The sequence below is a fragment of the Bos taurus genome, chromosome 6, assembly GCF_002263795.3.
Source record: "Bos taurus isolate L1 Dominette 01449 registration number 42190680 breed Hereford chromosome 6, ARS-UCD2.0, whole genome shotgun sequence".
NCBI lineage: Eukaryota > Metazoa > Chordata > Mammalia > Artiodactyla > Bovidae > Bos > Bos taurus.
Genome location: NC_037333.1, coordinates 46,061,071 through 46,088,672, shown reverse-complemented (window position 1 = coordinate 46,088,672; position 27,602 = coordinate 46,061,071). Strand labels below are relative to the sequence as shown.

The following is a 27,602-nucleotide window of genomic DNA, read 5'->3' as shown; positions in this document are numbered from 1 at the left end:
ATATATTAATTTCTTAAGGCTGCCATTTTTAAAAGTACCACTAATTGCTCCTGCTGCTGCTAAGTCGCTTCAGTCGTGTGCGACTCTGTGCGACCCCATAGTCGGTAGCCCACCAGGCTCCCCCATCCCTGGGATCCTCCAGGCAAGAACACTGGAATGGGTTGCCATTTCCTTCTCCAATGCATGAAAGTGAAAAGTGAAAGTGAAGTTGCTCAGTCATGTCCAACTCTTCGCGACCCCATGGACTGCAGCCCACCAGGCTCCTCCGTCCATGGGATTTTCCAGGCAAGAGTACTGGAGTGGGGTGCCATTGCCTTGGCTAGCTTTAAAAAACAGAAAGGTGCTTCCCTGGTGGCTCAGACAGTAAGCGTCTGCCTGCAATGCAGGAGACCCAGGTTAGATTCCTGGGTCAGGTAGATCCCCTGGAAAAGGAAATGGCAACCCATTCCAGTATTCTTGCCTGGAAAATCCCATGGACAGAGGAGCCTGGCAGGCTACAGTCCATGGGGTCACAAAGAGTTGGACACGACTGAGCAGCTTCACTTTCACTTTGAACAACAGAAACTCCCAGTTTCTCACAGTTCTGGAAGCTATTAGTTCAAAATGTTAACAAGATCATGCTTTCCCTGAAGGGTCCAGGAGAGAATCTGTTCCATGTCTTTCTCTTAGCTTCTGGTGTTGCTGACAATTGCTGGTGTTCCCTGGCTTATACATGCAACACTCCAATCTCTTTCTGTCATACTACATTCTCCTTGTGAGTCTCTCTTCTCCTCTTCTTTTAAGGACACCAGTCATATTGGATTTTGATCTCACCCTACTCCAGTAAGACATCATCTTAATTTCATTGCACCTGCAAGGATCCTATTTTAAATGAGGTCACATTTACAGGTATTGGAGGTCAGGATTCAACATAACTTTTGGGGGGCCACAAGTCAATCCATAACATATCTTAAGATATTGATCAATACTTTTATGAGATACTATTATCCATATATTGAATAAGAAAACTAAAGCTCAAGGTTAAGAAAACCTGCCCAAGGTCACACAATCAGTGAGTGGTACAGCAAGAGGTTAAACCAGGTTAGTTGGCTTCAGAATCTAATTATCTAACCACCATGCTATGCTATCTTTACATACATTAAACATAAGTCAAATCAGCTAAAAGACTTAACAACAACCATAACAAAACATTAGTTCCCTATTTATGCACTCCTCTTCAACACACAAATACACACAATCACAATTATTCCACTACGCAGGAACAACCACTTTCAGCATTTTCCCTGGTATTCATATCCATATTTTGGAAATCCTCTGGTGGTCCAAGGGTTAGGAATCCACCCTCTCACTGTCAAGGGCCTGGGTTCAATCCCTGGCTGGGCAACTAAGATCCCAATAAACCATGCAGCATGGCCAAAAAGCAAACAAACACACATCCATATTTCAAGTAACAGGTACATTCTGCTATTCTAAATTTAGCAGTTTCAAATAACTATTAAATCTGTTAGTGATAAATGTGGATTTTTAGCTCAGTACATTCTCTTTTCCTCCCTCTATCATTCCAATATATGTATATATCAATGCTTCATTACATCTATATTAAGAGTTTGTTGTTATTATTATTTAAATATTACTCACTGCTGAGGAATGTAGTATGTTATAAATGTTTCCTTTCTTGTACTTTTTTCCATACAGTTCATAATTAAACCACTTTTTCACTTATGCATTTTCTCTACTTACCTCTCCCTCCTCCCTTCTGCATGTGGTTAGCACGTCATCAGGTCATCTATATTTTTGGGGTTTTTCTTGCAAGTTCTCATCATGGAACCCTACAACCTCCTGCTCCAATATGGATTGCTCTGCTCTGGTCCTGTTGCACAGACAGGCCTGGAAATTCTCTTCACTGGCATTCTGGAACTTATTCTACTCTTAGGTTGGAAATCCCATTTCCTAGATCCTCTATTTCACTCTTTTTGTTTATGATCTTGTTTTAGAGCATTTCTACCAATAGCTCCATGAATTAGAATATTTTAGGTCATGTACATCTGAAAACAGATACTTCAACTTCACATTTGATTGACTGGTGGTTATATACAGAATTCTAGGCTTGAACTCATTTAGATTTTTAAAGGCTTTACTTAAAAATCCTCTGGCTTCCAGTCTTCCTGCTGAGAAGTCAGATGCCACTCTGATGCCTGAAACATTATATATACTCTGTTCTTCCATAAAAAGTTTTTAGTCTTCTCCTTTTCAGGTGCCTTGCTATGGGTCTTCTTTCATTCATAGAACTGGGTACTGGGTAGGTCTTTTCATAATGAAGATTCCTGTCTTTCAGTTCTTGAATTTTTTTAACTCCTTGGCTTCTGTATTCTCTTTCTGGAACTCCTACTGGCCAGGTGTCAGCCCATCTGGACTGACCATCTAATTAAACAAATCTTTTCCCATTTATTTTTCATCTCATTGGCTTTTTGCTTTTACACTGTCTTCTGATAGAGATTTCCTGGGCTTTCTACTGATTTTTTTTGTACACCATATTTTTTATTTCCCTAACTCTCTACCCATTTTTTTTGCACATCATATTTTTGATTCCTAAAAGCTCTTTTTCACTTTCTAATGTCTTGTTTTGTTATTCTAATGAAATTCTGTTCCTGTTTCATGAGTAATATCTTCTCTCTGAGAATATTAATGTTTCCTTTAAGTCTTCTATTGGGAAGATACAGTTAACAAAAGGTTAACCTCTTTGTCCACGTGAAGATTACTTTGTATTTACCTTCTCTCAGCACTGTTGCCCTGAAAATGTACTGGATTATGAAAAAAAAATTGTGGAGAGGAAAGCCAGTTACATAACCAGCAATATAATTTACTGGAAAAAAAAAAAATGACACTTGACTGTTACATTTCATCTGAAATGAAGGACTGTAAGTGGACTAAAGAACCTATTGGAAAACACAGGCCTTAGCTACCTGGTGTGCCTCTTGAGAGGACTTGGAAACTGTGCTCATGTGCATTACAAGAAACAGTTCCCATTGCGTGTGAGATTTTCCTATGCTGTACCTACATAACCTTGTTACTTCCATGTGCAAGCATTCCTTGTAGGGGCTAGGAAGTAGCAGCTGGTAGCTGTAAGGACTTCCAATGAAGATCTACATGATATATTGACATGCCATGTTTTCTGTTCTGTATCTCTCTACAAATCTAATTGAGCCTTATACCAGGTTTTGGCCTATTGTATCCTGCAAGTGTAGACGTAAATTCAAACCTGAAGTAACTATATTGGTGGTCATAATAATTACTCATTTCCTAAATTGGCTATTTCTTCTTCCTTATTTTTCTCTGCAGGGTCTGTTTTAGTTTTGAGCTGTGCTTTTCAAATTGTAAAATTTCAAATATCTGGAGAGCCTAGGCTGGTCAGTCATATTTCGGATTGAGGCAATGAACAATTGACTGGAATCTCTGTCTGTGAGGCCTGGGCAGAGTATGATGGGCTTTAGTCTGAAAAATTTATTTATAGACAGCCAGCTTTCACTTTCTTTCTTTTGGTCAACCTTCACTTAATTCTTCTGTTTTCAATACAATGCTTCATTCCTATTCAGCTCTACATTTGAGGTCTCTGAGTTCATGGCCTTTCTGCAATGATTATATATACCTCTGGTCTCCTGTTGGGGAGGAGGAGTCACCAGAAAATGAAGGATGGGACAAGCCTGGGGATCTAAACCCTTTTATACAATCTCTATGTCTCCTCAATGCCTTCTATCACATGTGGTATCTCCAATTCCTCATTCTTTGCAAAGTTCCAGGGAGAAAATCATCTGGTTTCTTGTATCAGTTAGAGTCCAGTCAAGAAATAGAAACCATATCAGAAGTGTGAACAGGGAAAAACAGAATTAACAAGTGCAGAAAGCAACTATGGCTTCTAGGCTGAAGGAGAGTGAACAAAGGGAGGAATAACTCAGGAAAGGTCCCCCGCGTCCTCAAGACTGAGATTCAGACTTTTAAGGAGAGGGTGTGCCTACCCCAGGAACATGCAGACCAGAGGTGAAGAACAATCTTGCCAGTGAGTACAGGCTGGAGCTGGTTGACTAAGGGCTGCTAAGTTGAATACTACTGGGTCTTCTGTTTGCTGATCTGCTGGCTTCTGTACATGGAAAGTCCCTTTATCCTACTATGGTCTTGCAATGTCTCTCCAGAATCCACTACTGACAAAGCCTAATGTCAAGCTAGTTGGCAAAAAGGAAATGTTTACAAGGTCCAGCTCCAGTATAATAAAACAGGATTTAAAAAAAAAAAAGGTAGGTTTGCAAACCACAAATGGTCAGAATGGTCATCATCAAAAAGTCTATAAATAATAAATGCTGGAGAGGGTGTGGAGAAAAGGGAACTCTGCTACACTGTTGGTAGGAATGTAATTTGGTGCAGCCACTATGGAAAACAGTATGGAAGTTCCTTAAAAAACTAAAAATAGACTCATGATATGATCTAGCAATCCCACTCCTGTGCATATATCAAGAAAAGACAAAAACTCTAAATCAAATCATAGCAGCACAATTTATAACAACCAAGACATGGAAGCAACCTAAGTGTGCATCAACAGATGAATGTATAAAGAAGATGTGGTATATAGATGCACAAAGGAATATTACTTGGCCATGAAAAAGAACAAAATATTGCCATTTACAACAACATGGATGGATCTAGAGATTATCATACTAAGTGAAATAAGTCAGACAAATACTATATCACTTATATGTAGAATCTCAAAAAATAAAACAAATGAACTTCCTTACAAAACAGAAATAGACTCACAGACATGGAAAACAAACTTACAGTTACAAAAGGGAGAAAGAGAGAGGTAGGGATAAATTAGGAGTATGAGATTAACATATATGCACTACTATATATAAAATAGATAAATAACAGGATTTACTATATAGTACTGGGAACTATATTCAATATCTTGTAATAACCTATAATGGAAAAGAACCTGAAAAACAGTATGTGTGTATATCTGTGTGTATGTAACTAAATCACTTTGCTGTACACCTAAAACATACAATATTGTAAAGCAACCATAGTTCAATTTTTTTAAAAGGTAGATTTGGAGCTGAAAGGTAATAAATTGATTACCATCACACTTCTCATCCATACCTCCCACCTTTCAGAAGCAATAAGGCTTGATCTTCTTCTTCACGTCTGAGTCATTCCTCATTCTCCCATCAGTTCTCTATGTTAATACTTTAAAATTTAGTTGTTTCTTAGTTTCACCAAAGACAATATTTACATTTCTGCGCTCCTTACTATTTTGGGGTAATTAACAAAAGAAAGACTGGTGGTAATTTCTTAACTTCTTTGTAAGGAAATCTCTCCACTTTACTACAATTATTCTATTTTAAAACTAATTTCCTTACCAAAATGTGACAATCTGCAGAGCAAAGATAGTCTTTAACTCATCTTATGTTCTTTTATCTCCCTCAGTGTCTTCCATATTAGGAGCTTAAAGAAAGGTTGGTTGAAATAAATGAATGTATATTCCTTAAAATTTTTAAATAAAATTCACTATTTGTTTCAATCAGTTTTATAGCTACACATCAGGCACTGAAATCCCAATAAGAGGTCTTATGAGTCTATGCTGTTTATTAAAATAAGAATTAAGCAAAAGCATTTATAGGTCAATGAAAACTCACCTTTAATCCTACTAGCAAAGCAACTCACTCTCTACAGAACATATTTACAATAAAAAAGAAAATTTTCACTTTATTCATTTATTTAGTGAGCAGATTGTCCTACTACTTTAAATATATGTTGAACTAAAATATTTTTCCAATGGTTACCCTCTAAAATATATTAATTTATTTTGAACTACCTATACTTACCAATTCAGGGATGTCTTTTACTTTGAGAGGAACTTGGATTAAACCCAAATGAGTCCTGAAACTAAGAGAATCACCACTTTCATAATTTGGGTTGCGAAGATTAATTAATACCTTTAAAAACAAATCCAACAAAATTGGTTAGTTTCTTTATACAAAATTCACACTTATAAAATTGGCAGTGATATTCTTAGTATATCACAAAATTAAAAATTATTTGGGTTATGCTTATACTTTAATCACATTCTGAACACTATAAAATTGAGTTAAAATGTTGAAATACCATAAACATGTTTTCAATTTAATATTCCAACAGATGACCTATCAAATACTAAAAAGTTAAAATTTCAGTTATAAAGAAAAACTTTTTGATGTTACGAAAAAATTAAAATTGTTTGAATATAATATTTTACAAGGAAAAATGACAGAAAAATTTAAACTGCTTGATTTCAGTATTTGCCAGGGAAAAACTTCAGAACCAACTCTAACACTTTTAAAAATAGATGCTGAAAAGTTTCTAGAAAGACAGTGGAATAACATCATATGGTATTGCTTCTAAATCAAATCCAAAGGTAAAAAAAAACTTTTTCAGAAGCCAAACTAACAAGAAATATTTTTCAAAATTAAAAATCTTGGATATTTGCGTATCCTTTAATCTATGAACCTCACTCCTGTGAATATGATTATGGAAATAATTAAAACTGCTTGCAGAGATAGTGCAAAAAAAAAGGTAAAGGAAGTGTTGTTTATAACAGAAAAATATTATGCATTTAATATTTTAAGACATTCAATACTAGACATTTAAGATGTTTAAGACTACTTAAACATTACGGTAGAGGAAACTACCTATATAAATTATGTTTTATGTATATAAAATATAGTTTAATATGCCACGATTAATAAATAACACAATGTTTATTAAATTAAAAATTACAGTAGTGTTTATTGCTGTATGATGATATTATAAGTAATTTTTGTTTAAAATTTTCTTCTTATATGTGTTTTCTTATTTTTCTAACAACATGTATTTTAGGGAGAAAATAATAATAATTTCCAAAAATATTTTTAAACTGCAACTCTGAAGGGAAAGAAACCAAGAATTCAGTGAAGATTATAATGACAGAAACACCAGCATATCTGAAGTAGGCATTAATAACCTGATAACTAATGGCTGACAAAATTAAATATATCACAAGTGCAAAAGAGTTGCCTAAAATTTCAAACACTAAATCAAAGCTAAAAATATCAAAGGAATTTATTTTTAAAAAATGTTTTAGCAAAGAACCAACAGTGTTAAATATAGACTAATATAGCACAATACAATTTTAGTCTAATTATGCAAATAAGGGATCACAGTGCATGGAAAACTTAAAAACATAGAATTGAAAAGAAAAACTATGAATACATGGGCAATAGAAAAGAAAAAAATATTAGAAAAGCAGAAACGATAAGGAAGTGATTATAGAAAACTTTTCTTGAGCTAAAGAAGAATCTCAGTATGACTAATAAAAGAATTTAGCAATAGTCCTTAAGTAAACAGAGTGCTATGATTATTAAGAAGAAAACATAAAGTTAATTATATAAGAATTATATGAAATTTAAGTGCTAGGAAAGGGATGAGTTTGAGAGAAACCTTTAATAATCTAAGAGAAATAACACTAGCAGTATAAAGGCAGTTTCAAACCAAAGTAACTTCTCTTTTAAGTTAAAAGGAGACTGTTTATAATTCTAAAAGGCTTGAAATGATTTCTAACAATGCTGGCAAACTTGTATCTGAGAAAACAGGTTCAGAAAAAAAAAAATGCAAAAGATTAAATCATTCATTTACTCATTCACTCAACACTTATTTACTGAGCAACTATGTGGTAAGCACTGTTACACCTGTTTGAGAGAGAGTAGTTTAGGACAGGATCAACTTGCAGCTGGTTTGTGGTAGCTCCTATCTTAGCTTCAGGGACATCTAGCAGTGACCCTTGGCCAAAATGGGATGAAATGCACTAACTAGTCATTTATAATGTGCTACTTAATGTCCCCTGGAGGCATTCCATATCAATTTATTTACTGTTTATTGAAAATGTATAGATTGATAGTTTGTACCTGAATTACCAGTAGGGTATAAAAGACTCATTAGAAAGCTTGTGCTGTAACTTGTATCTTGCACGTACCTTGGTGATTCATAACCCAAAGGCAAAGTGCATCCTGTGTAACTGAGAAAGGGCTGCAAAGTGCATCCTGTGTTACTGAGAAAGGAGCTGGGACTGGAAATTTCTATTTCTTTGTATTTGCATGTGCTTTCTTTCTCTTGCTGAAAGAAAGCTTTATGTGGGTGTATCCTTGTGGCTGAAATCTTGTATGTCTTCTCAGTTATCTGATTTGGCTCTGTGTGACTGTTGCAGCGGGGAACAAAGCTTCCATGTTACAGAATAAAGGCGGCAATAGGCAAAATAGAAAATCAGTATGTTATATGATGCTAAAGGTTATGGAGAAAAACAAAGCAGAAAAGGGTTATAAGGAGTTCCAAGAGGTGAGCCAGGGAAGGATCTGGTGAGAAGGTAACATTTTTTTTTGTGTGTATATGTTTAAATTTTTCCCATGAATGTTCTTTTTTAAACTGAAATACAGTTGACATACAATATTGTGTGAGTTTCAGACTGTACTAAAAGTGATTTGACATTTGCATACACTATAAAATTATCACCACAATAAGTCTGTATCTCTCCAAAGTTATTACAATACTATTGACCATATTGTTTATGCTGAGAATATGACATTTAAGCAAAGACATAAGGGAATGTGAGGGAATGGACACACAAGTATCTCGGGGAAAAGCAATGCAGGCAGAGAAAACAAGGAGCAAAGACCCTCAAATGGGAGAAAGCCAGGAGAAAGTAAGCAAGCTAAAGCAGCTGGAGTAGAAAAATCAGGAGGAAAAGTAATGGGAGATGAACTCAGAGAGGTGATGGGTATCAGATCAAATAGGGTGTTTTAGGCCACTGTCATGACTTTGGGTTTTAAGTAGAATGAGATAAGAAGCCACTGGATACCAGAAGAGTGGCTTCTTCAGAATAGTATTTACAAGGCTTCCTCTAGAAACTCTGCTAAAAATAAATTCTAGGTGGGGAAGTGTAGAAGCAGTAAGAGCAATTAAGAGGCCTCTGAAATAGTCCAGACAAGAGATGGCAGCTTGGATCAGCAACTTAGGAATGGCAGTGATGAGAAGTGAATGGATTCTGGACATACTTCAAACGTAAAGCTGAAAGGATTTCCTGGTGGATTACATATAAGGTACAAGAGAAAAAAATGGAATTAAAGATGAGTGAATTAAAATAATGAGTGAGTTCTAACTGCCTACTAAAGAGTTCCTCTTCAATGTCAATACCCTCTCAAACTTAATTAAGTGCATCATCTTCACTAATGGACCTGTGTCTCTTTCTGTATTCTGTATCTTAAGTTAACTCTGCCTAGTTATCCAACCTAGACACTTAAAGGTCATCTTTATCTTTTCTTTTTCTCATACTCCCTAGATCTAATAAATTCCCAAATCTTTTTAAAAATCTGTTAAATTCTCATCTTGTTAAATTCAAGTCTGTTGATGTCTTTCCATTTTGAATGCTGTTCTCTTAGTTCAAACCTTTATCATGCCTTGTCTGAACTGCTACAACAGGGAGAAAAAGAAAAAAGAAAAAGATTCACTGAGCACCTATTGTGCTAGCCAGCAGGCTACATGATTTATAGTCGCTAATTTTTAATCAAATCTTCTTGATTTACTTCCCTCTAATCTTTCCACACTACCATGTATTTTCCCAGAGCAATTTCCAAACACAAATCTGATAAGGTTATTCCATTGCTTTCATGGCTCTGGGGCTTCTTATATGGTGATTCTTCTGCCTGGAGATGTTTTTTAATATCATCATTTCTTTTGCATTTTTACCTCATTAATATACATATATTTAACCAACAGAACCTACCTCAAGAAAATCCTTAGGTGCATAAACAGGTCTGAAAAGGCTTAAATCTAGAATTAATAAGACAGATTAAAGTAGAATTTCGGTTACAATATACAAATCCTTAATAATAATAAATTATAACGGTTCTTTCATATTGTTATGCAGCTAGGTTAATTCAAACATTTGCAGAATATCAATTATTTGTCATACACTGTGTTAAGCACTGTACTAACAAAAACAGAAAGTCCCTTCCCTTGATAGTCTAGATAGCATATTCTAGAAGAAATTGAAGAGTCCTCTCTTCCATAAATTTGTAATGGAGCATTTGTAATTGAATTGGAAAACAATGTCAATATCATATGAAAGTTCTACATGAGAATTCTCAAAGTACTTAGAACACAAACAATAAATTCTCAGTGAATCTGTAGTTGTACTGAACTGCTCTCCCTTTTGAACTTTCTATAATACACTGCTTCCTTTGTGCATGCATGCTTAAATGCGACTCCCCACTCAGGGATCGAACCTGCATCTCCTACATTGCAGGAGAACTCTTTACCACTGAACCACTGCGGAAGCCTCAGGTTATATTGAACTATTCTTCCTTCTGAATTTCTATAACACACTGCTTCCTTTATGATGGCTCAAAATTTTTTGCAACCTCCCCAGGCCCCAGCTATTTTTTAAGAAGGAGTGGTGAAGAATTATGTACATGTCTACCTAAACAATTATTTTACATATATCAATAATTAATTTATACATATATTTATCACTCATTAAATGTTTTTTAAAATTGATAGACTCAATTTTAAACATTAAAATTAACCAAAATAAATTCTTAAAAACATTTTAAAACATTTTAAAGGTCTTAAAACTTTTCAAAATGTAACACATTTTAACATCTCAATGTAATTAAAGCTTGAGATTTATCTTAATTATGAGCCTAAGAAATCCACTGAATGATTCTAATTTATCCTTTCATAAAAATGTTTTCAAATGCTGATTAAAAAAATAACTGATTTAAATATTCTCAAAATAACGGAGCACAGTGACTAAAGCTGGGAATTTTTAAACTGCAAAGTAGAAGTTTAAGCAAAAAAAAAAAGATGATAATAAATCAGTGAGAAGGGAAGTTGCTATCTTTCCAAAAAGAACTTGTTAATAATGTTATTTTGGATCCACAATTAAAAGAACAATTTTTTTTGCCACTACCACATTTTGAAAATATTTTTTTCATATGTACCTGGTTCATCGGTTCCCATTTCATTCCATTTATTGAGAAGTTCTTTCTGTTCTCCAACTGGCCTCTAAAAAAGGTAATTTTAAAATTGGTTTCGTTTTGTGAAGTTAAGCAATGCAGCTGAAAAATAAGAATCAATACCTTATCTAAAAGCTTATATAAGCTACCATAACACAAGAAAAAATAATTTCATTACATATGATTAGCTTTTCTGGGAATTACATTTAATGTTATTTAACTATTACATTGTATGCAGTCTTAATGGCTCGGTTAGAATATGGTACTAATGAGTCTAAAATAGAAGGCAAATGATATGTGCTGGCCAGTAAAATTTCACAAAGAAAGACTGCTCCTCAGCCACATACTACATCTCTCACCCCATCCAGCAATCTCAGAAATGCATCACAAGGGGGCTGGCCAAGAGAGTGTGACTGTGAGTCAGTAGCATCATCTTCCTATATGAAAGACAGTATATTACACAATACTACATATTTAGACAGTTTTTCATATAAATTTATCCTCTTTTACACCATCCTTCTGGTGCCTTCAGTGACTTGTGCTTGGATATTATCCAATGTACATTCACTATATCTTGTCCAACAGCAGGGAATAAATAGGTGTAGGGAGGATGAAGTGAAGAGAAACTTGTTCACTCCTACTCTTGAACAGCTATAAAAGACCCAGAACATTCCTCACGTGGCTTTTCTCTCCTTTTCATCTCTCCCCTATCAAAGCCCAGAACTACAGATAAATGTTGAGTATTAGATCTAAATAGTTCTAGAGAGATGATAAATCATTCGGGTAAGGAGACTAAAGGTAATTAAAATCTTTAAAGTGCATTTATAACCTTTACAGACAAATCTCCAAATAATCTGTACTGTACAGCCTATATTTATTCTTGATACAGGTTTTTTTTTTTTTTTTTTTACAAAAAGCATTATAGCATATGCAATAGAAAACTATATAAAATACATCCACATAATTTACCTTTTATAGACTTTGGTTTCAAAAAGCTGTATACCAGTAACAAAAAAAAAAGATAAATCTGCCTAACAGTTATAATTTCATGATGCTTGCTAGTGCATGATTCACAGTAAAATACTTAAGTGTTAAAAGTACCTTTCGTGCCAATGGAATACTCAGTTCAGTGCACATACTATTTAAACTCTTCAAAATTCTTTTTTCCCAACTTCCCTGAAACATAAGGAACAGTCTATTATTATTTTTGGTTAACAGTGCCAAAAGTGATTTTTAAAAAATTAAAGACATTATGAGTTATATAGAAATGCTGAAGTTGCTTGAGATTGGTTATCTTATTCACTAGATTACTCAACAAATATTGATTACTGCCTACTATGTGCCAGATACTATCCTTAGTGCTGTGAATAACAAAATGTCTCCATCCTCATGGAACTGACTTTCTAGTGGAGGATTGGAATGAAGATAGATTAAAAAAATAAATCAACAAGTCAGATGTGGAAATAGCAGATTTTTAAAAAAAGGTAAGTTATATTTAAGTACTTTATAAATCTTTCATACTTGAGACTCCCATTAATGACCTAGTAAAATAAAATTTTATAGAAATTATTATATTGTAATTTTCCAAACATCTTTCACCCTAAATACTTCACTATGAATTTTTTAAGAATAAGAACCTAGCTGTGGTACATATACACAATGGAGTATTACTCAGCTATTAAAAAGAATACATTTGAATCAGTTCTAATGAGGTGGATGAAACTGGAGCCTATTATACAGAGTGAAGTAAGCCAGAAGGAAAAACACCAATACAGTATACTAACGCATATATATGGAATTTAGAAAGATGGTAACAATAACCCTGTATTCGAGACAGCAAAAGAGACACTGATGTATAGAACAGTCTTATGGACTCTGTGGGAGAGGGAGAGGGTGGGATGATTTGGGAGAATGGCATTGAAATATGTATAATATCATATATGAAACGAGTCGCCAGTCCAGGGTCCATGCATGATACCGGATGCTTGGGGCTGGTGCACTGGGATGACACAGAGTGAGGGTATGGGGAGGGAGGAGGGAGGAGGGTTCAGGATGGGGAACACATGTATACCTGTGGCAGATTCATTTTGATATATGGCAAAACCAATACAATATTGTAAAGTTAAATAAAATTAAATTAAAAAAAATAAAGTAGGATAATGAAATAGCAAGGAATTTATAGCATCAAGTAATGTAATAAAATGACTGTCCAGGTTTCAAAAAAAAAGAATAAGAACCTTCTCTTACATAACCACAATACCACTATGACACCTGAGAAAACTAAAAATAATATTTCATATCATCTTAGCCCATATTCAATAATTTCCAATTATCCCCCAAAATGTCTTTATATCTTTTTAAATCCTGGATCCATTAAAAATTAATGCATTACATTTGGTTGTTATGTCTCTTTCTGTATAGCTTAATCTAGTGTGCTTTTCTCCTTTTCTTTTTCATACTGGCTTTTTTGAGCAGTCCAAGGCAGATGTCTTTTGGAATGTGTCACAATCTAGATTGGTCTCACTGTTTTCTCACCATATCGATTACATTCTTCTTTGTCCCTGGTATTTCTCATAAACTTGAAATAATAAGTTAACTTTAATGGTCAGTCATAAATTGATCATCCGTATACATCATACTTCAGTAAATTATTCTCTTTAATGCCAAGTTAAAACACCATAATTTTTTGGTCTTTTAGCACTGGCCACTTCTGACTCACAAAAAACAGAATAATACCAAAGCTCCAAAATTTAGACCAAATGAGGAGAAATGGAGATAACTATATATTATATTATCTATAAAAGACAGCTAAAATCAGATAATATTAAATAGAATAATAATACCTCCTTTACGTGATTGCTATAAAAATTAAAGATGTAAAGTACTTTGAACAGTGACACAATGATAATAATCATTCAATAACTGATAGTTTTTACTACAGCTATCATTATTCAGAGTTTCTTCATTAACATACGTATCTAGATATATTACTCTCTATCTGGAATAAACTCTCCATGCTCTACTCTTATCCCAACATACTTATTCCTATGTTATCTGAATAAATTATATTCACCATTCAGGTCTTCACCTCTATTAAGCCTGCTCTTACCTGGCCCCCACTCAGATAATATTAGTGCCTTTGCCTACAGATTCTCACAATATCTCTTCCTTCACCTATCATAGCACATATCACACTTTATCGAGCACATAATAAGTTTTCAATAATTGAACAGATTTCTACTCTTAGTTATGCTGCAAGTATTTAGAAAAATTTTGGTACAACTGCCAAAGTAATGAATGAACAGGAAAAAAATCATCTATAAGAGAAATACAAAGCTGTGTGAAATGCATAAGACTTAGTTTACTAAATATATAGAAATAGGTTTTCAAGAATAAAAGAATACTCAATAAATTTCATAAAATACAGTCCAAACTAATTCTGTTTACTAGTTTGTTTTCAATTTTTTTCTCTCTCTTTTCTTTTTCCTATAAAGAGTTCTCTTAGATGCAGGACTTCAAATATATTTGGGTATATTATTCATGACCAAACTTTAGTTAGTATAATACAACCCACTTCCACCCTAAACATTCTTATCCCAAATTTATCTGGAAAAATCTAACTCAACTTTCATATCTTGGCTTAAAAGTAATTTCCTTTAATAAGCTTTCTGCCACTTGCTCCCTCAAATCCAGATTGTGGGGGTTGGGGGAGCAAGTATTAGAACCTTAACAACACAAGAGAAGACTCTACACATGGACATCACCAGATGGTCAACACCGAAATCAGATGGATTATGTTCTTTGCAGCCAAAGATGGAGAAGCTCTATACAGTAAGCAAAAACAAGACCAGGAGCTGACTGTGGCTCAGATCATGAACTCCTTATTGCCAAATTCAGACTTAAATTGAAGAAAGTAGGGAAAACCACTAGACCACTCAAGTATGACCTGAATCAAATCCCTTACAATCATACAGTAGAGGTGACAAATAGATTAAAGGGATTAGATCCGATAGAGTGCCTGAAGAACTATGGACGGAGGTTCATGACATTGTACAGGAGGCAGTGATCAAGACCATCCCCAAGAAAAGAAACGCAAAAAGGCAAAATGGTTGTCTGAGGAGGCCTTACAAATAGCTGAGAAAAGAAGAGAAGCTAAAGGCAAAGGAGAAAAGGAAAGATATACCCATTTGAATGCAGATTTCCAGGGAATAGCAAGGAGAGATAAGGAAGCCTTCCTCAGTGATCAATGCAAAGAAATAGAGGAAAACAATAGAATGGGAAAAACTAGAGATCTCTTCAAGAAAATTAGAGACCCCAAGGGAACATTTCATGCTATTATGAGCACAATAAAGGACAGAAATGGTATGGACCTAACAGAAACAGAAGATATTAAGAAGAGGTGGCAAGAATACACAGAGGAATAGACAAAAAAGATCTTCATGACCCAGATAACCACAATGGTGTGATCACTCACCTAGAGCCAGACATCCTGGGATGTGAAGTCAAGTGGGCCTTAGGAAGCATCACTACAAACAAAGCTAGTGGAGGTGATAGAATTCCAGTTGAGCTATTTCAAATCCTAGAATATGGTGTTGTAAAAGTGTTGCACTCAATATGCCAGCAAATCTGGAAAACTCAGCAGTGGCCACAGGACTGGAAAAGGTCCGTTTCATTCCAGTCCCAAAGAAGGGCAATGACAAAGAATGCTCAAACTACCACACAATTGTACTCATCTCACACACTAGCAAAGTAATGCTCAAAATTCTTCAAGCCAGGCTTCAACAGTACAGGAACCATGAACTTCCAGATGTTCAAGCTGGATTTAGAAAAGGTAGAACAAGAGATCAAATTGCCAACATCTGCTAGATCATAGAAAAAGCAAGAGAGTTCCAGAAAAACATTTACTTTTGCTTTATTGACTATGCCAAAGCCTTTGACTGTGTGGATCACAATCAACTGTGGAAAATTCTGAAAGAGATGGGAATACCAGACCACCTGAACTGCCTCTTGAGAAACCTGTATGCAGGTCAAGAAGCAACAGTTAGAACTAGACATGGAACAAACAGACTGGTTCCAAATTGGGAAAGGAGTACATCAAGGCTGTATATTGTCACCCCGCTTATTTAAACGTATATGCAGAGTCCATCATGTAAAACGCTGGGCCGGATGAAGCACAAGCTGGAATCAAGATCGCCGGGAGAAATATCAATAATTTCAGATATGCAGACAACACCACCCTTATGGCAGAAAGCAAAGGAGAACTAAAGAGCCTCTTGATGAAAGTGAAAGAGGAGAGTGAAAAAGTTGGCTTAAAACTCACCATTCAGAAAACATGGCATCTGGTCCCATCACTTTACGGCAAATAGATGAGGAAACAGTGTCAGACTTTATTGTTTTGGGCTCCAAAATCACTGCAGCCATGAAATTAAAAGACACTTGCTCCTTGGAAGAAAACCTATGACCAACCTAGACAGCATATTTAAAAGCAGAGACATTACTTTACCAACAGAGGTCCATCTAGTCAAGGCTATGGTTTTCCCAGTAGTTCTGTACAGATATGAGAGTTAGACTATAAAGAAAGTGAGCACCGAAGAACTGATGCTTTTGAACTGTGGTGTTGGAAAACTCTTGAGAGTTCCTTGGATTGCAAAGAGATCCAACCAGTCCATCCTAAAGGAGATCAGTCCTGAATATTCATTGGAAGGACTGATGCTGAAGCTGAACCTCCAATACTTCACCTGATGTGAAGAACTGACTCATTTGAAAAGATCCTCATGCTGGGAAAGACTGAAGGTGGGAGGAGAAGGGGATGACAGAGGATGAGATGGTCGAATGGCATCACTGACGTGATGGACATGAGTTTGAGTAGGCTCTGGGAGCTGGTGATGGACAGAGAAGTCTGGTGTGCTGCAGTCCATGGGGTCACAATGAGTCGGACATAATTGAGTGACTGAACTGAACTGAATTTTAATTCAGTCATTACTATAAAAATAAAACTTGCATAAAGATTAAAAATCCAATCCCTGATTTTTTATTATGTATCCTATTATATAAAAGAACTAAATTTCTAGCTATTGAATTATGATTACAAAAATTATCATTTTCAACCACTAATAAGAGGACTCTTGAGTTGATAAAAAGAAAATAACTCTCAGATATAAAAATAAAAGTTACAACAGACATCAATGTGTGGCTCATAATATATACCGTACATATTTGTAAGACTGCAATACATAATTTTAATACAGCATAAAACCTACTGAAAACACAGACATAAAGTCCATTTAAAATAGAATACTTTCTATAATTATATGTTAATAAGATATTCTGAAGCATATTTAACTTATTCTTTAGAAAATCACTCTGACAAAAACATCTCTTCAGGAGTTTTGACAAAGTAAAATTTTAAGTGATAAATCACAGTTCTCCTAAATAACTATCCCACTTACCAAGTATTTCAACTTACCAAATTTAATGTTAGATGTAATATACAGAGAAACTACTTAAGAAAAAAATTTCACAGAAAAGAAATTAGAGAAAACAAACTTATGGTTACCAGAGAATAAGTGAGGGGAGGGATAAATTGGGAGATTGAGATAGACATATACAAACTACTACATATAAAATAGACCTGATCCAAAGAGCCAAATAATTGGAAAAGACCCTGATGCTGGGAAAGATTCAAGGCAAAGGAGAAGCGGGCAGCAGAGGATGAGATGGTTAGATACCATCACTGACTCAATGGACATGAATTGGGGCAAACTCCAGGAGACAGTGAAGGGCAGGGAAGCCTGGCATGCTGCAGTCCATGTGGTTGCAAAGAGTCGGACATGACTTAGTGATTAACAACAATAATAAACTAATAAGGACCTACTGTATGGCATAGGGAACTCTTCTTGATACTCTGTAATTCTCTATATGGGAAAAAAATCTAAAAAACAGTGGATATATGTATATGTATAGAACTCATTCACCTTGCTGAAGAGCAGAAGCTAACACAACATTGTAAATCAACTATACTCCAATAAAATCTTTTAAAAAAGAAATTAGATATTAGAAGCAAGCATTCTGAATGAAAAAAATAGAGCTAAGTGACTTACATGTGTTTACCATATGTTATTTTATTAATCCTGTGAGTAATGTATCATTACCCTCATTTTTACAAATGGGAAACTTTTTAAAACAACACCTGAGAGTAGAATGGAAAAGAATATTAAGAACTAAAGCAATGCTGAACAAAGCTTTATTCATCATTTTTTATTGTGTTCCACAACTAAAGCAAAAACGTGGAAATGATCCAGAAGAGAAGAAAGAACAAGATGAAAAACTGAGAGAAAGAGGAAAAGGATGTTCAACTCAGAAAATTCAAAATTTTAAGGCTAGAACAGGTGGACATGAGGTTAATAGCTGAGTTTTCAAATAAGGAAAATATATTGATTCAACAAATATTTACTGGGCTCTTATTAAACATATGCCATTAAAAGATGAATAAAACAGCTATCCCTGTAGTGAGGGTGAGAAGGATAAGACAGAAACAAATAATATGGATAGTTGCAAAAAGTTCATTAGGGCTATACCAATCTATACATAAAAAACCATAAAAATGTAAAACAATAGGCACGCAATAGGAAGCTAGGTATATCACAACTTCTAGCTGTCCACAGAACACATCACATCCTGAAATAATGAAAGAAGAGTGACCCCAGTGGTTGGCCTTGTCTTCCCTATTCCCTGTTCCATATCTATGAAAGGTTGTCAGGAATTTTCCAAGGTACTCTTTGCAAGAACTTCAGTCAGATGGTCAGAAGTCATTTCATAAAAGTCTTAGTCAACAAAATCATTTCCACAGACATTAGAAACAGTAACAGAATATCCTGACAATGAGGGGAAATCCAAGATGAAGCAAGCGGCTGTTTTTAAGTGGGGTCATCCTTTAGGTTCCCTAAAGAACTCTAATCTTGATTAAGTGGTATTTATTCATTTCTTTGTCTCACTGATTATCATGTATTCAATGCTTTATATCTACAAAGCACAAAGCTCAGACCAGTGAGTAAATGTTATAAGGAGCTTATAACCATTTAACGAAACTTTCCAACAATTAAAAGACTTAATCAAAATGGGTTAAAATTGTGAATTTCTTGTTTCCAGTTCTCCATCAAAAGGAGATGAGCTCCAGAGGTTAGACTGGATAAATGTGAAGGTCCACTCTAGCTCCAGCTCCAGTTCTATAGGTACATAATTTTTCTCTACCTGTGGAAATGAATAACTAAGCCCTACGTCTCAAAGATAAATGCTAAAAATTCATAGTTGATGCTATGCTATTATTTAAATAAAAATTTCAGTGTGTACCTAGCACCCAATAAAAAGTTGAAGTAGCAAATAAGTTATTGAAAAATGATAGTGCGCCAATATAAAATAAGAAGAAAGTAAAAGTTTCTATCCCAAAGACTTACAAAATAAAGATTTTTTAAAATGTTATTTAAAAGGAAAATGGATGGTCTTTTACATTTAAAATGTTTAAATAGAAAGACATTACCTTTTACTTAAACCCATATCCTCTCTAAATGAAATTATTGTTGCTTTCTAATCAGTTTCCCTAATAATTGAAAACTATGGTATTAACTCAAAGGATTTCAAGAATTTTATAAATAAGGTAGTTTCTAAGCCATGAGAGGTAAAAGATTCTCAAAAGAATTGCAATTCTACTGAAATCTTTAAATGGGTATTATTATCATCTTGCTTCTTTTTCATAGTAATGAAAATAAATAAGTCATTAAAAACAATGTAACAAATACACAGCATGCAAAACTTATGAAATTATAAAATTTTTTCATAAGTTTAAATTACTTTCTTCACACTGAAATGAATAAAGTAAAACAAAATAATAATAACCCAGCTTTCTAATGGAAAAAGGCTTTAGTAATTCTATGATAATAAAGAATATACATTTATTCAAGATAATATGAAAAACCATATAATATATAAAGAATAAAATAATAAATAAGCACTCATAAATTTCCACCAGTCAAAAATAACCAGTGTTACCACTTTATTCTCTTCATTTTTTCTATGCATGTATGTGTACAACTGAGATGTATATGTGTGTATATATGCACTTGGATATATATACACTTAATTAAAGTAGAATTATATTGTTTTATAGTTTGCTTTTTTGAATGGAGATTATATCATATGCAATTTCACCTCATTATGCTGCTGCTACTGCTAAGTCACTTCAGTCGTGTCCGACTCTGTGCAACCCCATAGACGGCAGCCCACCAGGCTCCCCCGTCCCTGGGATTCTCCAGGCAAGAACACTGGAGTGGGTTGCCATTTCCTTCTCCAATGCATCAAAGTGAAAAGTGAAAGTGAAGTCACTCAGTCGTGTTCGACTCTTAGCGACCCCAGGGACTGCAGCCTACCAGGCTCCTCCGTCCATGGGATTTTCCAGGCAAGAGTACTGGAGTGGGGTGCCATTGCCTTCTCTGTCACCTCATTATACTTCTCTGAAAATGCCATTTTTGATGCCTGTGTAAAACTGTCTTTTGGAGATTCGCTGTTACATTTAAGCAGGCCCTATTGCTTTCTTTAGATGCCTTTAAATTTTTTACTATTATCTCTGATTTTTTTCTTTAGAGAAGGCTCAAGAAGTGAAGTTACTCAAAATAAGGGTATAAATATTTTCCTAAAGGGAACATTTCCACTTTTCATTATGTAATTCATTCATCATTTAAAAAAAAAAAAATCTATTGAGTGTCTACCATGGGCCGGGCACCATGCCAGAGGTTGCAGATACAATGCGGGAAGAGAGACACTGGTTCTGCTCTACAGAATCTAGTGATCATACAGACAACCCAAGTATTGTGATAGGAAGGTCAGGGTGCCTCTCGTGTGGAGGACTGGAGATACAGGAAAAGTATCTGCGTATCTGAGAGCGAGGGGTCAGAAAGCCTTCCTAAAGAAACCATCATCTAACCCAATACCTGAAAAATGTGTAGAAGTTAGCCAGAAACACGTGGGGTTCGAGGGGAGGCAGTCTGGGGTAGGAGTGACGGTATGAGCACAGGTTCTCCTGCTGGAGGACACCAAGGAGATGAAGAGAGAGAGAAGGTACCTGTGTGTGGAAATGGAGTGGCAGGAAGGGGAGGGACAGTAAGAGAAGGCAAGGGATGAGACCTGAACAGTAAAATGGGGCAAGATAATGTATAGATTTTTAAGCAAAAGTAAGGAACTGAAGCTCTATCCTAAAAGTCTTGGAAGTTTTAAGAAATGGAGTGACAATACAGAAGGCAGAAGGACCAGTTAGGAAGGAGATGATAATTGAAGTAATATGAAACTAGCAAAATTCTCAACTTTACTAAGGTTACTGGATTGACAGAAAACAGGATAAATTCAACCACACAGCTCATCCTGAGTTTGAGCATTTCTGGACTGGATACAGAAAGGCTGAAAAGAATCAGGTAGTGCAAATTCTGGAGTGGCTGTCCAAGTTCAAATTCCAAGTCTTCCACTTAGTAGTTTTGTGAAGCTGGCACTCTCTGAGACCATAAATGTAACTCATCTCATACAGTCGACATAAATATTAAATGAGTGAATACTTGAATGGTACCTGGCACATAATTAGAGCTCTATGTGCTTACTACTATTATTTCACATGTAAACTTGTGAATTTAGATTTATCACACTGCATATAAATTTCTTCAAATACTGCTTTCTGTGAAAGGTGTAGCAAAGTAGTTCCCAAAGTACTTTACATGGAAATATGTCACATACGTCTGAACAGCACTAGGTTAAATAAAAATTAAACTGTTTCTCTACTGAAGAGCCTCTCTGAGCCATTAACACACCAAAAGAAATTGTAAGCAAAATTAAGGAGCATTAGATTAAAAACCAAAGTATCTAATAAATATTCATGAGTCTATATTGATACAAATAAATGACTGAATAAGTAAATAAATGGGGGAGAGAAGACAACTCTCCGATGCAGAAGAATTCTAAATACTTTTTGTAGATATTCCCCTGCTCAGGGAGGTAGAACATAATTTCTCTTCCTTAAGTATGAACTGTGACTTCCTTCAAGCTGGTTTTAGAAAAGACAGAGGAACCAGAGATCAAATTGCCAACATCCACTGGATCATGGAAAAAGCAAGAGAGTTCCAGAAAAACATCTACTTCTGTTTTATTGACTATGCCAAAGCCTTTGACTGTGTGGATCACAATAAACTGTGGAAAATTCTTCAAGAGATGGGAATACCAGCCCACCTGACCTGCCTCTTGAGAAATCTGTATGCAGGTCAGGAAGCAACAGTTAGAACTGGACATGGAACAACAGACTAGTTCCAAATAGGAAAAGGAGTACGTTAAGGCTGTATATTGTCACCTTGCTTATTTAACTTATATGCAGAGTACATCATGAGAAATGCTGGACTGGAAGAAACACAAGCTGGAATCAAGATTGCTGGGAGAAATATCAATAACCTCAGATATGCAGATGACACCACCCTTATGGCAGAAAGTGAAGAGGAACTCAAAAGCCTCTTGATGAAAGTGAAAGTGGAGAGTGAAAAAGTTGGCTTAAAGATCAACATTCAGAAAACAAAGATCATGGCATCCGGTCCCATCACTTCATGGGAAATAGATGGGGAAACAGTGGAAACAGTGTCAGACTTTATTTTTTTGGGCTCCAAAATCAGTGCAGATGGTGACTGCAGCCATGAAATTAAAAGACACTTACTCCTTGGAAGGAAAGTTATGACCAACCTAGATAGCGTATTGAAAAGCAGAGACATTACTTTGCCAACAAAGGTCTGTCTACTCAAGGCTATGGTTTTTCCTGTGGTCATGTATGGATGTGAGAGTTGGACTGTGAAGAAGGCTGAGCGCCGAAGAATTGATGCTTTTGAACTGTGGTGTTGGAGAAGACTCTTGAGAGTCCCTTGGACTGCAAGGAGATCCAACCAGTCCATTCTCAAGGAGATCAGCCCTGGGATTTCTTGGGAAGGAATGATGCTAAAGCTGAAACTCCAGTACTTTGGCCACCTCAAGCGAACAGTTGACTCATTGGAAAAGACTCTGATGCTGGGAGGGATTGGGGGCAGGAGGAGAAGGGGACGACAGAGGATGAGATGGCTGGATGGCATCACTGACTCGATGGACGTGAGTCTGGGTGAACTCCGGGAGTTGGTGATGGACAGGGAGGCCTGGCGTGCTGCGATTCATGGGGTCGCAAAGAGTCGGACACGACTGAGCGACTGAACTGAACTGAACTGAAGGTGGGAGAGGGGCAGTAACTTTACAGTGGAAAAAAACCTCACAATTAGTATCTCAATCAGGCAATAAAGGTCAACATCAACAGTGATATATCATGTTGATAGTATGAATGATGATACAATTTAATCAATATAAATGGCACTTTATGTCTGTGATCTTCCTACAAAAAACTCACAACCCCAGTCTAATCATGAGAAAAACATCTGATGAGTTCCAAGAGAGGGATATTCTACAAAATACCTGACGGGTACTTCTCAAAACTGTCAAGGTCATCAAAAACAAGGGAAGTCTGAGAAAATGTCATAGCCAAGAGGAGGCTAAGGAGACATGGCAACCAAATGCAATGTGGTGTGCTGGATGGATTCCTAAAACAGAAAAAGGACATGAGGTTAAAACTAAGGGAATCTATTGAATAAAGTAGAACTTTAGCTATGGTATTAATATCAGTTCACTAAGTATAATGAATGTACATAGTAATGTAAGAAGTTAATAAGGCAAACTGGGTATCAGATCCTTGGGAATTCTGCATAGTATCTTCTCAATTTTTCTATACACCTAAAACTCTTGTAAAAAATCAAGTCTACTAAAAAAAAATAAAATAAATTGTGATTCAATAAGAGGAAGGCAATGTGTGCTTCCATTTGCAAATTTACTTGTCCCTGGAACCCCCTTTTGTGGAGCATCTCTCAGGGTGAGGATTCGGCATAAAACACTCGGGAAAAGGCTGACGCAGTAAAAGAAGTCTCTTCCCCTTATCAGCCCAGATTTCCTGGCCACCTTCCCTTTGGCAGGCAGCACTTTCTACCTTGTGTTACAGATACATGTGTCCAAGTCTTATTTCAATGATCAAATCATGTAGTTTCCTGAAGGCAGAATCTCCATCTAATTTATTTCTGCATCTCCACAGCACACAGCAGAGTGTCTTTTACTCACGGGCATTCAGTAAACATCTGTTAAATAAATACTGTAAGAAAAGATGGGAAATGCCTTTTCTTACTGATTCATTATAAACTAAGTTTCTGCTACATAAAGTCTGGGTTGTCATGCCCTCCTCCAGGGATAGTGTGCTACCAGAGTTCAAAAGAGGGAGAAATCCTTTCAACAGGAGTAATAAAAACCTCAGCAAAGAGATGCCATCTAAGCTGACACAAAATAAATGGGATTTACATAATACAGAACAAGCAGAGGGCTTTCCATGACAGCAAAACCAAAAGTGTTAAAGACACAATAGGAAAGGCAAAATGCTTCACTTGGATGGGCACAAAGGGCAGTTATAAGACAGCAGAGACTGATGGAGTGGAATCGTCTCTGCTGGGGACAGAAAGTAATTACCCTTCATGGTGGGCTTTGGAGTAGGAACATCATTTACTAGGCAACTGGCAGTCATTGAAGGTTTCCTAGAAGGCAGTGAGAAATATTATAAGGGTAAATCCTAGAGAAAGAAATGGCAACCCAAAAACATAGGCCCCCCCCAAAATAAAGTCTGTTTCCAAAAATAAAGTCTCCACTGTTTATCTTTTTTTTTTTAGTAGACTTGATTTTTTACTAGAGTTTTAGACGTATAGAAAAATCAAGAAGATACTATGGAGAATTCCCAAGGATCTGATACCCAGTTTCCCTCTATTTACCATGAAGTGATGGGACCAGATGCCATGTTTTCTGAATGGTGAGTTTTAAGCCAACTTTTTCACTCTCCTCTTTCACTTTCATCAAGAGGCTCTTTAGTTCTCCTTCACTCTTCTGCCATAAGGGTGGTGTCATTTGCATATCTGGCAATCTTGATTCCGGCTTGTGCTTCATCCAGCCTGGCATTTCACATGATATATCCTGCATATAAGTTTAAAGAAGCAGGGTGACAATATTCAGCCTTGATGTACTCCTTTCCAATTTGGAACCAGTCTGTTGTTCCATGCCAAGTTCTAACTGTTGCTTCTTGACCTGCATACAGATTTCTCAAGAGGCAGGTCAGGGGTCTGGTATTCCCATCTCTTTCAGAATTTTCCACAGTTTGTTGTGATCCACACAGTCAAGGCTTTGGCATAGTCAATAAAGCAAAAGTAAATGTTTTTCTGGAACTCTCTTGCTTTTTCTAGGATCTAGCAGATGTTGGCAATTTGATCTCTGGTTCCTCTGCCTTTTCTAAATCCAGCTTGAACATCTGGAAGTTCACGGTTCCTGTACTGTTGAAGCCTGGCTTGAAGAATTTTGAGCATTACTTTGCTAGTGTGTGAGATGAGTACAATTGTGCGGTAGTTTGAGCATTCCTTGGCATTGCCCTTCTTTGGGACTAGAATGAAAACAGACCTTTTCCAGTCCTGTGGCCACTGCTGAGTTTTCTAGATTTGCTGGCATATTTTCCAGTCCTGTGGCTGTTGCTGAGTTTTCCAAATTTGCTGGCATATTGAATGCAACACTTTCACAGCATCATCTTTTAGGATTTGAAATAGCTCAACTGGAATTCCATCACCTCCACTAGCTTTGTTTGTAGTGATGCTTCCTAAGGCCCACTTGACATCACATTGCAGGACATCTGGCTCTAGGTGAGTGATCACACCATCGTGGTTATCTGGGTCATGAAGATCTTTTTTGTACAGTTCTTCTGTGTATTCTTGCCACCTCTTCTTAATATCATCTGCTTCTGTTAGTCGCATACCATTTCTCTCCTTTATTGTCCAATCTTGGCATGAAATGTTCCCTTGGGGTCTCTAATTTTCTTGAAGAGATCTCTAGTCTTTCCCATTCTATTATTTTCCTCTATTTCTTTGCATTGATCACTGAGGAAGGCTTCCTTATCTCTCCTTGCTATTCCCTGGAAATCTGCATTCAAATGGGTATATCTTTCCTTTTCTCCTTTGCCTTTAGCTTCTCCTCTTTTCTCAGTTATTTGTAAGGCCTCCTCAGACAACCATTTTGCCTTTTTGCATTTCTTTTTCTTGGGGATGGTCTTATCACCGCCTCCTGTATAATGAACCTCCGTCCATAGATCTTCAGGCACTCTGTCTATCAGATCTAATCCCTTGACTCTGTTTGTCACTTCCACTGTATACCTGTAAAGCGATTTGATGTCGGTCAAACCTGAGTGGTCTAGCGTTTTTTCCTACTTTGTTCAATTTTAAGTCTGAATTTAGCAATAAGGAGTTCATGATGTGAGCCACAGTCAGCTCCTAGTCTTGTTTTTGCTGACTGCATAGTTTCTCCATCTTGGGCTGCAAAGAATATAATCAATCTGATTTTGGTACTGACCATCAAAAGCAGATAATTAATAATAAAAGGATTGAGATGCAACAAAATGAACCCACTGAAAGATAAATGGGTTTAGACTAAACTAATGGTAAACATATAAGTTAAATAAGCAGGGTGACAATATACAGCCTTGACGAACTCTTTTTCCTATGTGGAACCAGTCTGTTGTTCCATATCCAGTTCTAACTGTTGCTTCCTGACCTGCATACAGGTTTCTCAAGAGGCAGGTCAGGTGGTCTGGTATTCCCATCTCTTTCAGAATTTTCCACAGTTTATTGTGATCCACACAGTCAAAGGCTTTGGCATAGTCAATAAAGCAGAAGTAGATGTTTTTCTGGAACTCTCTTGCTTTTTTCACGATCCAGCGGATCTTGGCAATTTGATCTCTGGTTCCTCTGCCTTTTCTAAAACCAGCTTGAACATCTCGAAGTTCACGGTTCACGTATTGCTGAAGCCTGGCTTGGAGAATTTTGAGCATTACTTTACTAGCGTGTGAGATGAGTGCAATTGTGCAGTAGTTTGAGCATTCCTTGGCATTGCCTTTCTTTGGGATTGGAATGAAAACAGACCTTTTCCAGTCCTGTGGCCACTGCTGAGTTTTCCAAATTTGCTGGCATATTGAGTGCAGCACTTTCACAGCATCATCTTTCAGGATTTGGAATAGCTCAACTGGAATTCCATCACCGCCACTAGCTTTGTTCATAGTGATGCTTTCTAAGGCCCTCTTGACTTCACATTCCAGGATGTCTGGCTCTAGGTCAGTGATCACACCATCGTGATTATCTGGGTCGTGAAGCTCTTTTATGTACAGTTCTTTTGTGTGTATTCTTGCCACCTCTTCTTAATATCTTCTGCTTCTGTTAGGTCCATATCATTTCTGTCCTTTATCGAGCCCATCTTTGCATGAAATGTTCCCTTGGTATCTCTAATTTTCTTGAAGAGATCTCTAGTCTTGCCCATTCTGTTGTTTTCCTCTGTTTCTTTGCATTGATCACTGAGGAAGGCTTCCTTATCTCTTCT

The 27,602-nt window shown here is 36.2% G+C and overlaps 1 protein-coding gene across 4 annotated transcripts in view; it reads right to left on the bottom strand.

Moving 5' to 3' along the window:
* Nucleotides 1–27,602, bottom strand: part of TBC1D19 (TBC1 domain family member 19) — a 156,256-nt gene that overhangs the window by 90,245 nt on the left and 38,409 nt on the right. The window contains exons 2-7 of one of the 4 annotated variants that reach the window (XM_024993412.2): nucleotides 24,672–24,736; nucleotides 23,580–23,704; nucleotides 12,171–12,245; nucleotides 11,055–11,118; nucleotides 9,836–9,882; nucleotides 5,871–5,981 (exon numbers count right to left, since the gene is read on the bottom strand). In XM_024993412.2, the coding sequence (XP_024849180.1) occupies nucleotides 5,871–5,981; nucleotides 9,836–9,882; nucleotides 11,055–11,118; nucleotides 12,171–12,245; nucleotides 23,580–23,612 (330 nt within the window). In that variant the 5' untranslated portion in view covers nucleotides 23,613–23,704; nucleotides 24,672–24,736. Of the gene's footprint in view, nucleotides 1–5,870; nucleotides 5,982–9,835; nucleotides 9,883–11,054; nucleotides 11,119–12,170; nucleotides 12,246–16,389; nucleotides 17,124–23,579; nucleotides 23,705–24,671; nucleotides 24,737–27,602 lie in introns of those variants that run through there. The other 3 variants (XM_015471566.3, XM_059887655.1, NM_001076938.1) reach the window with 3 other exon arrangements.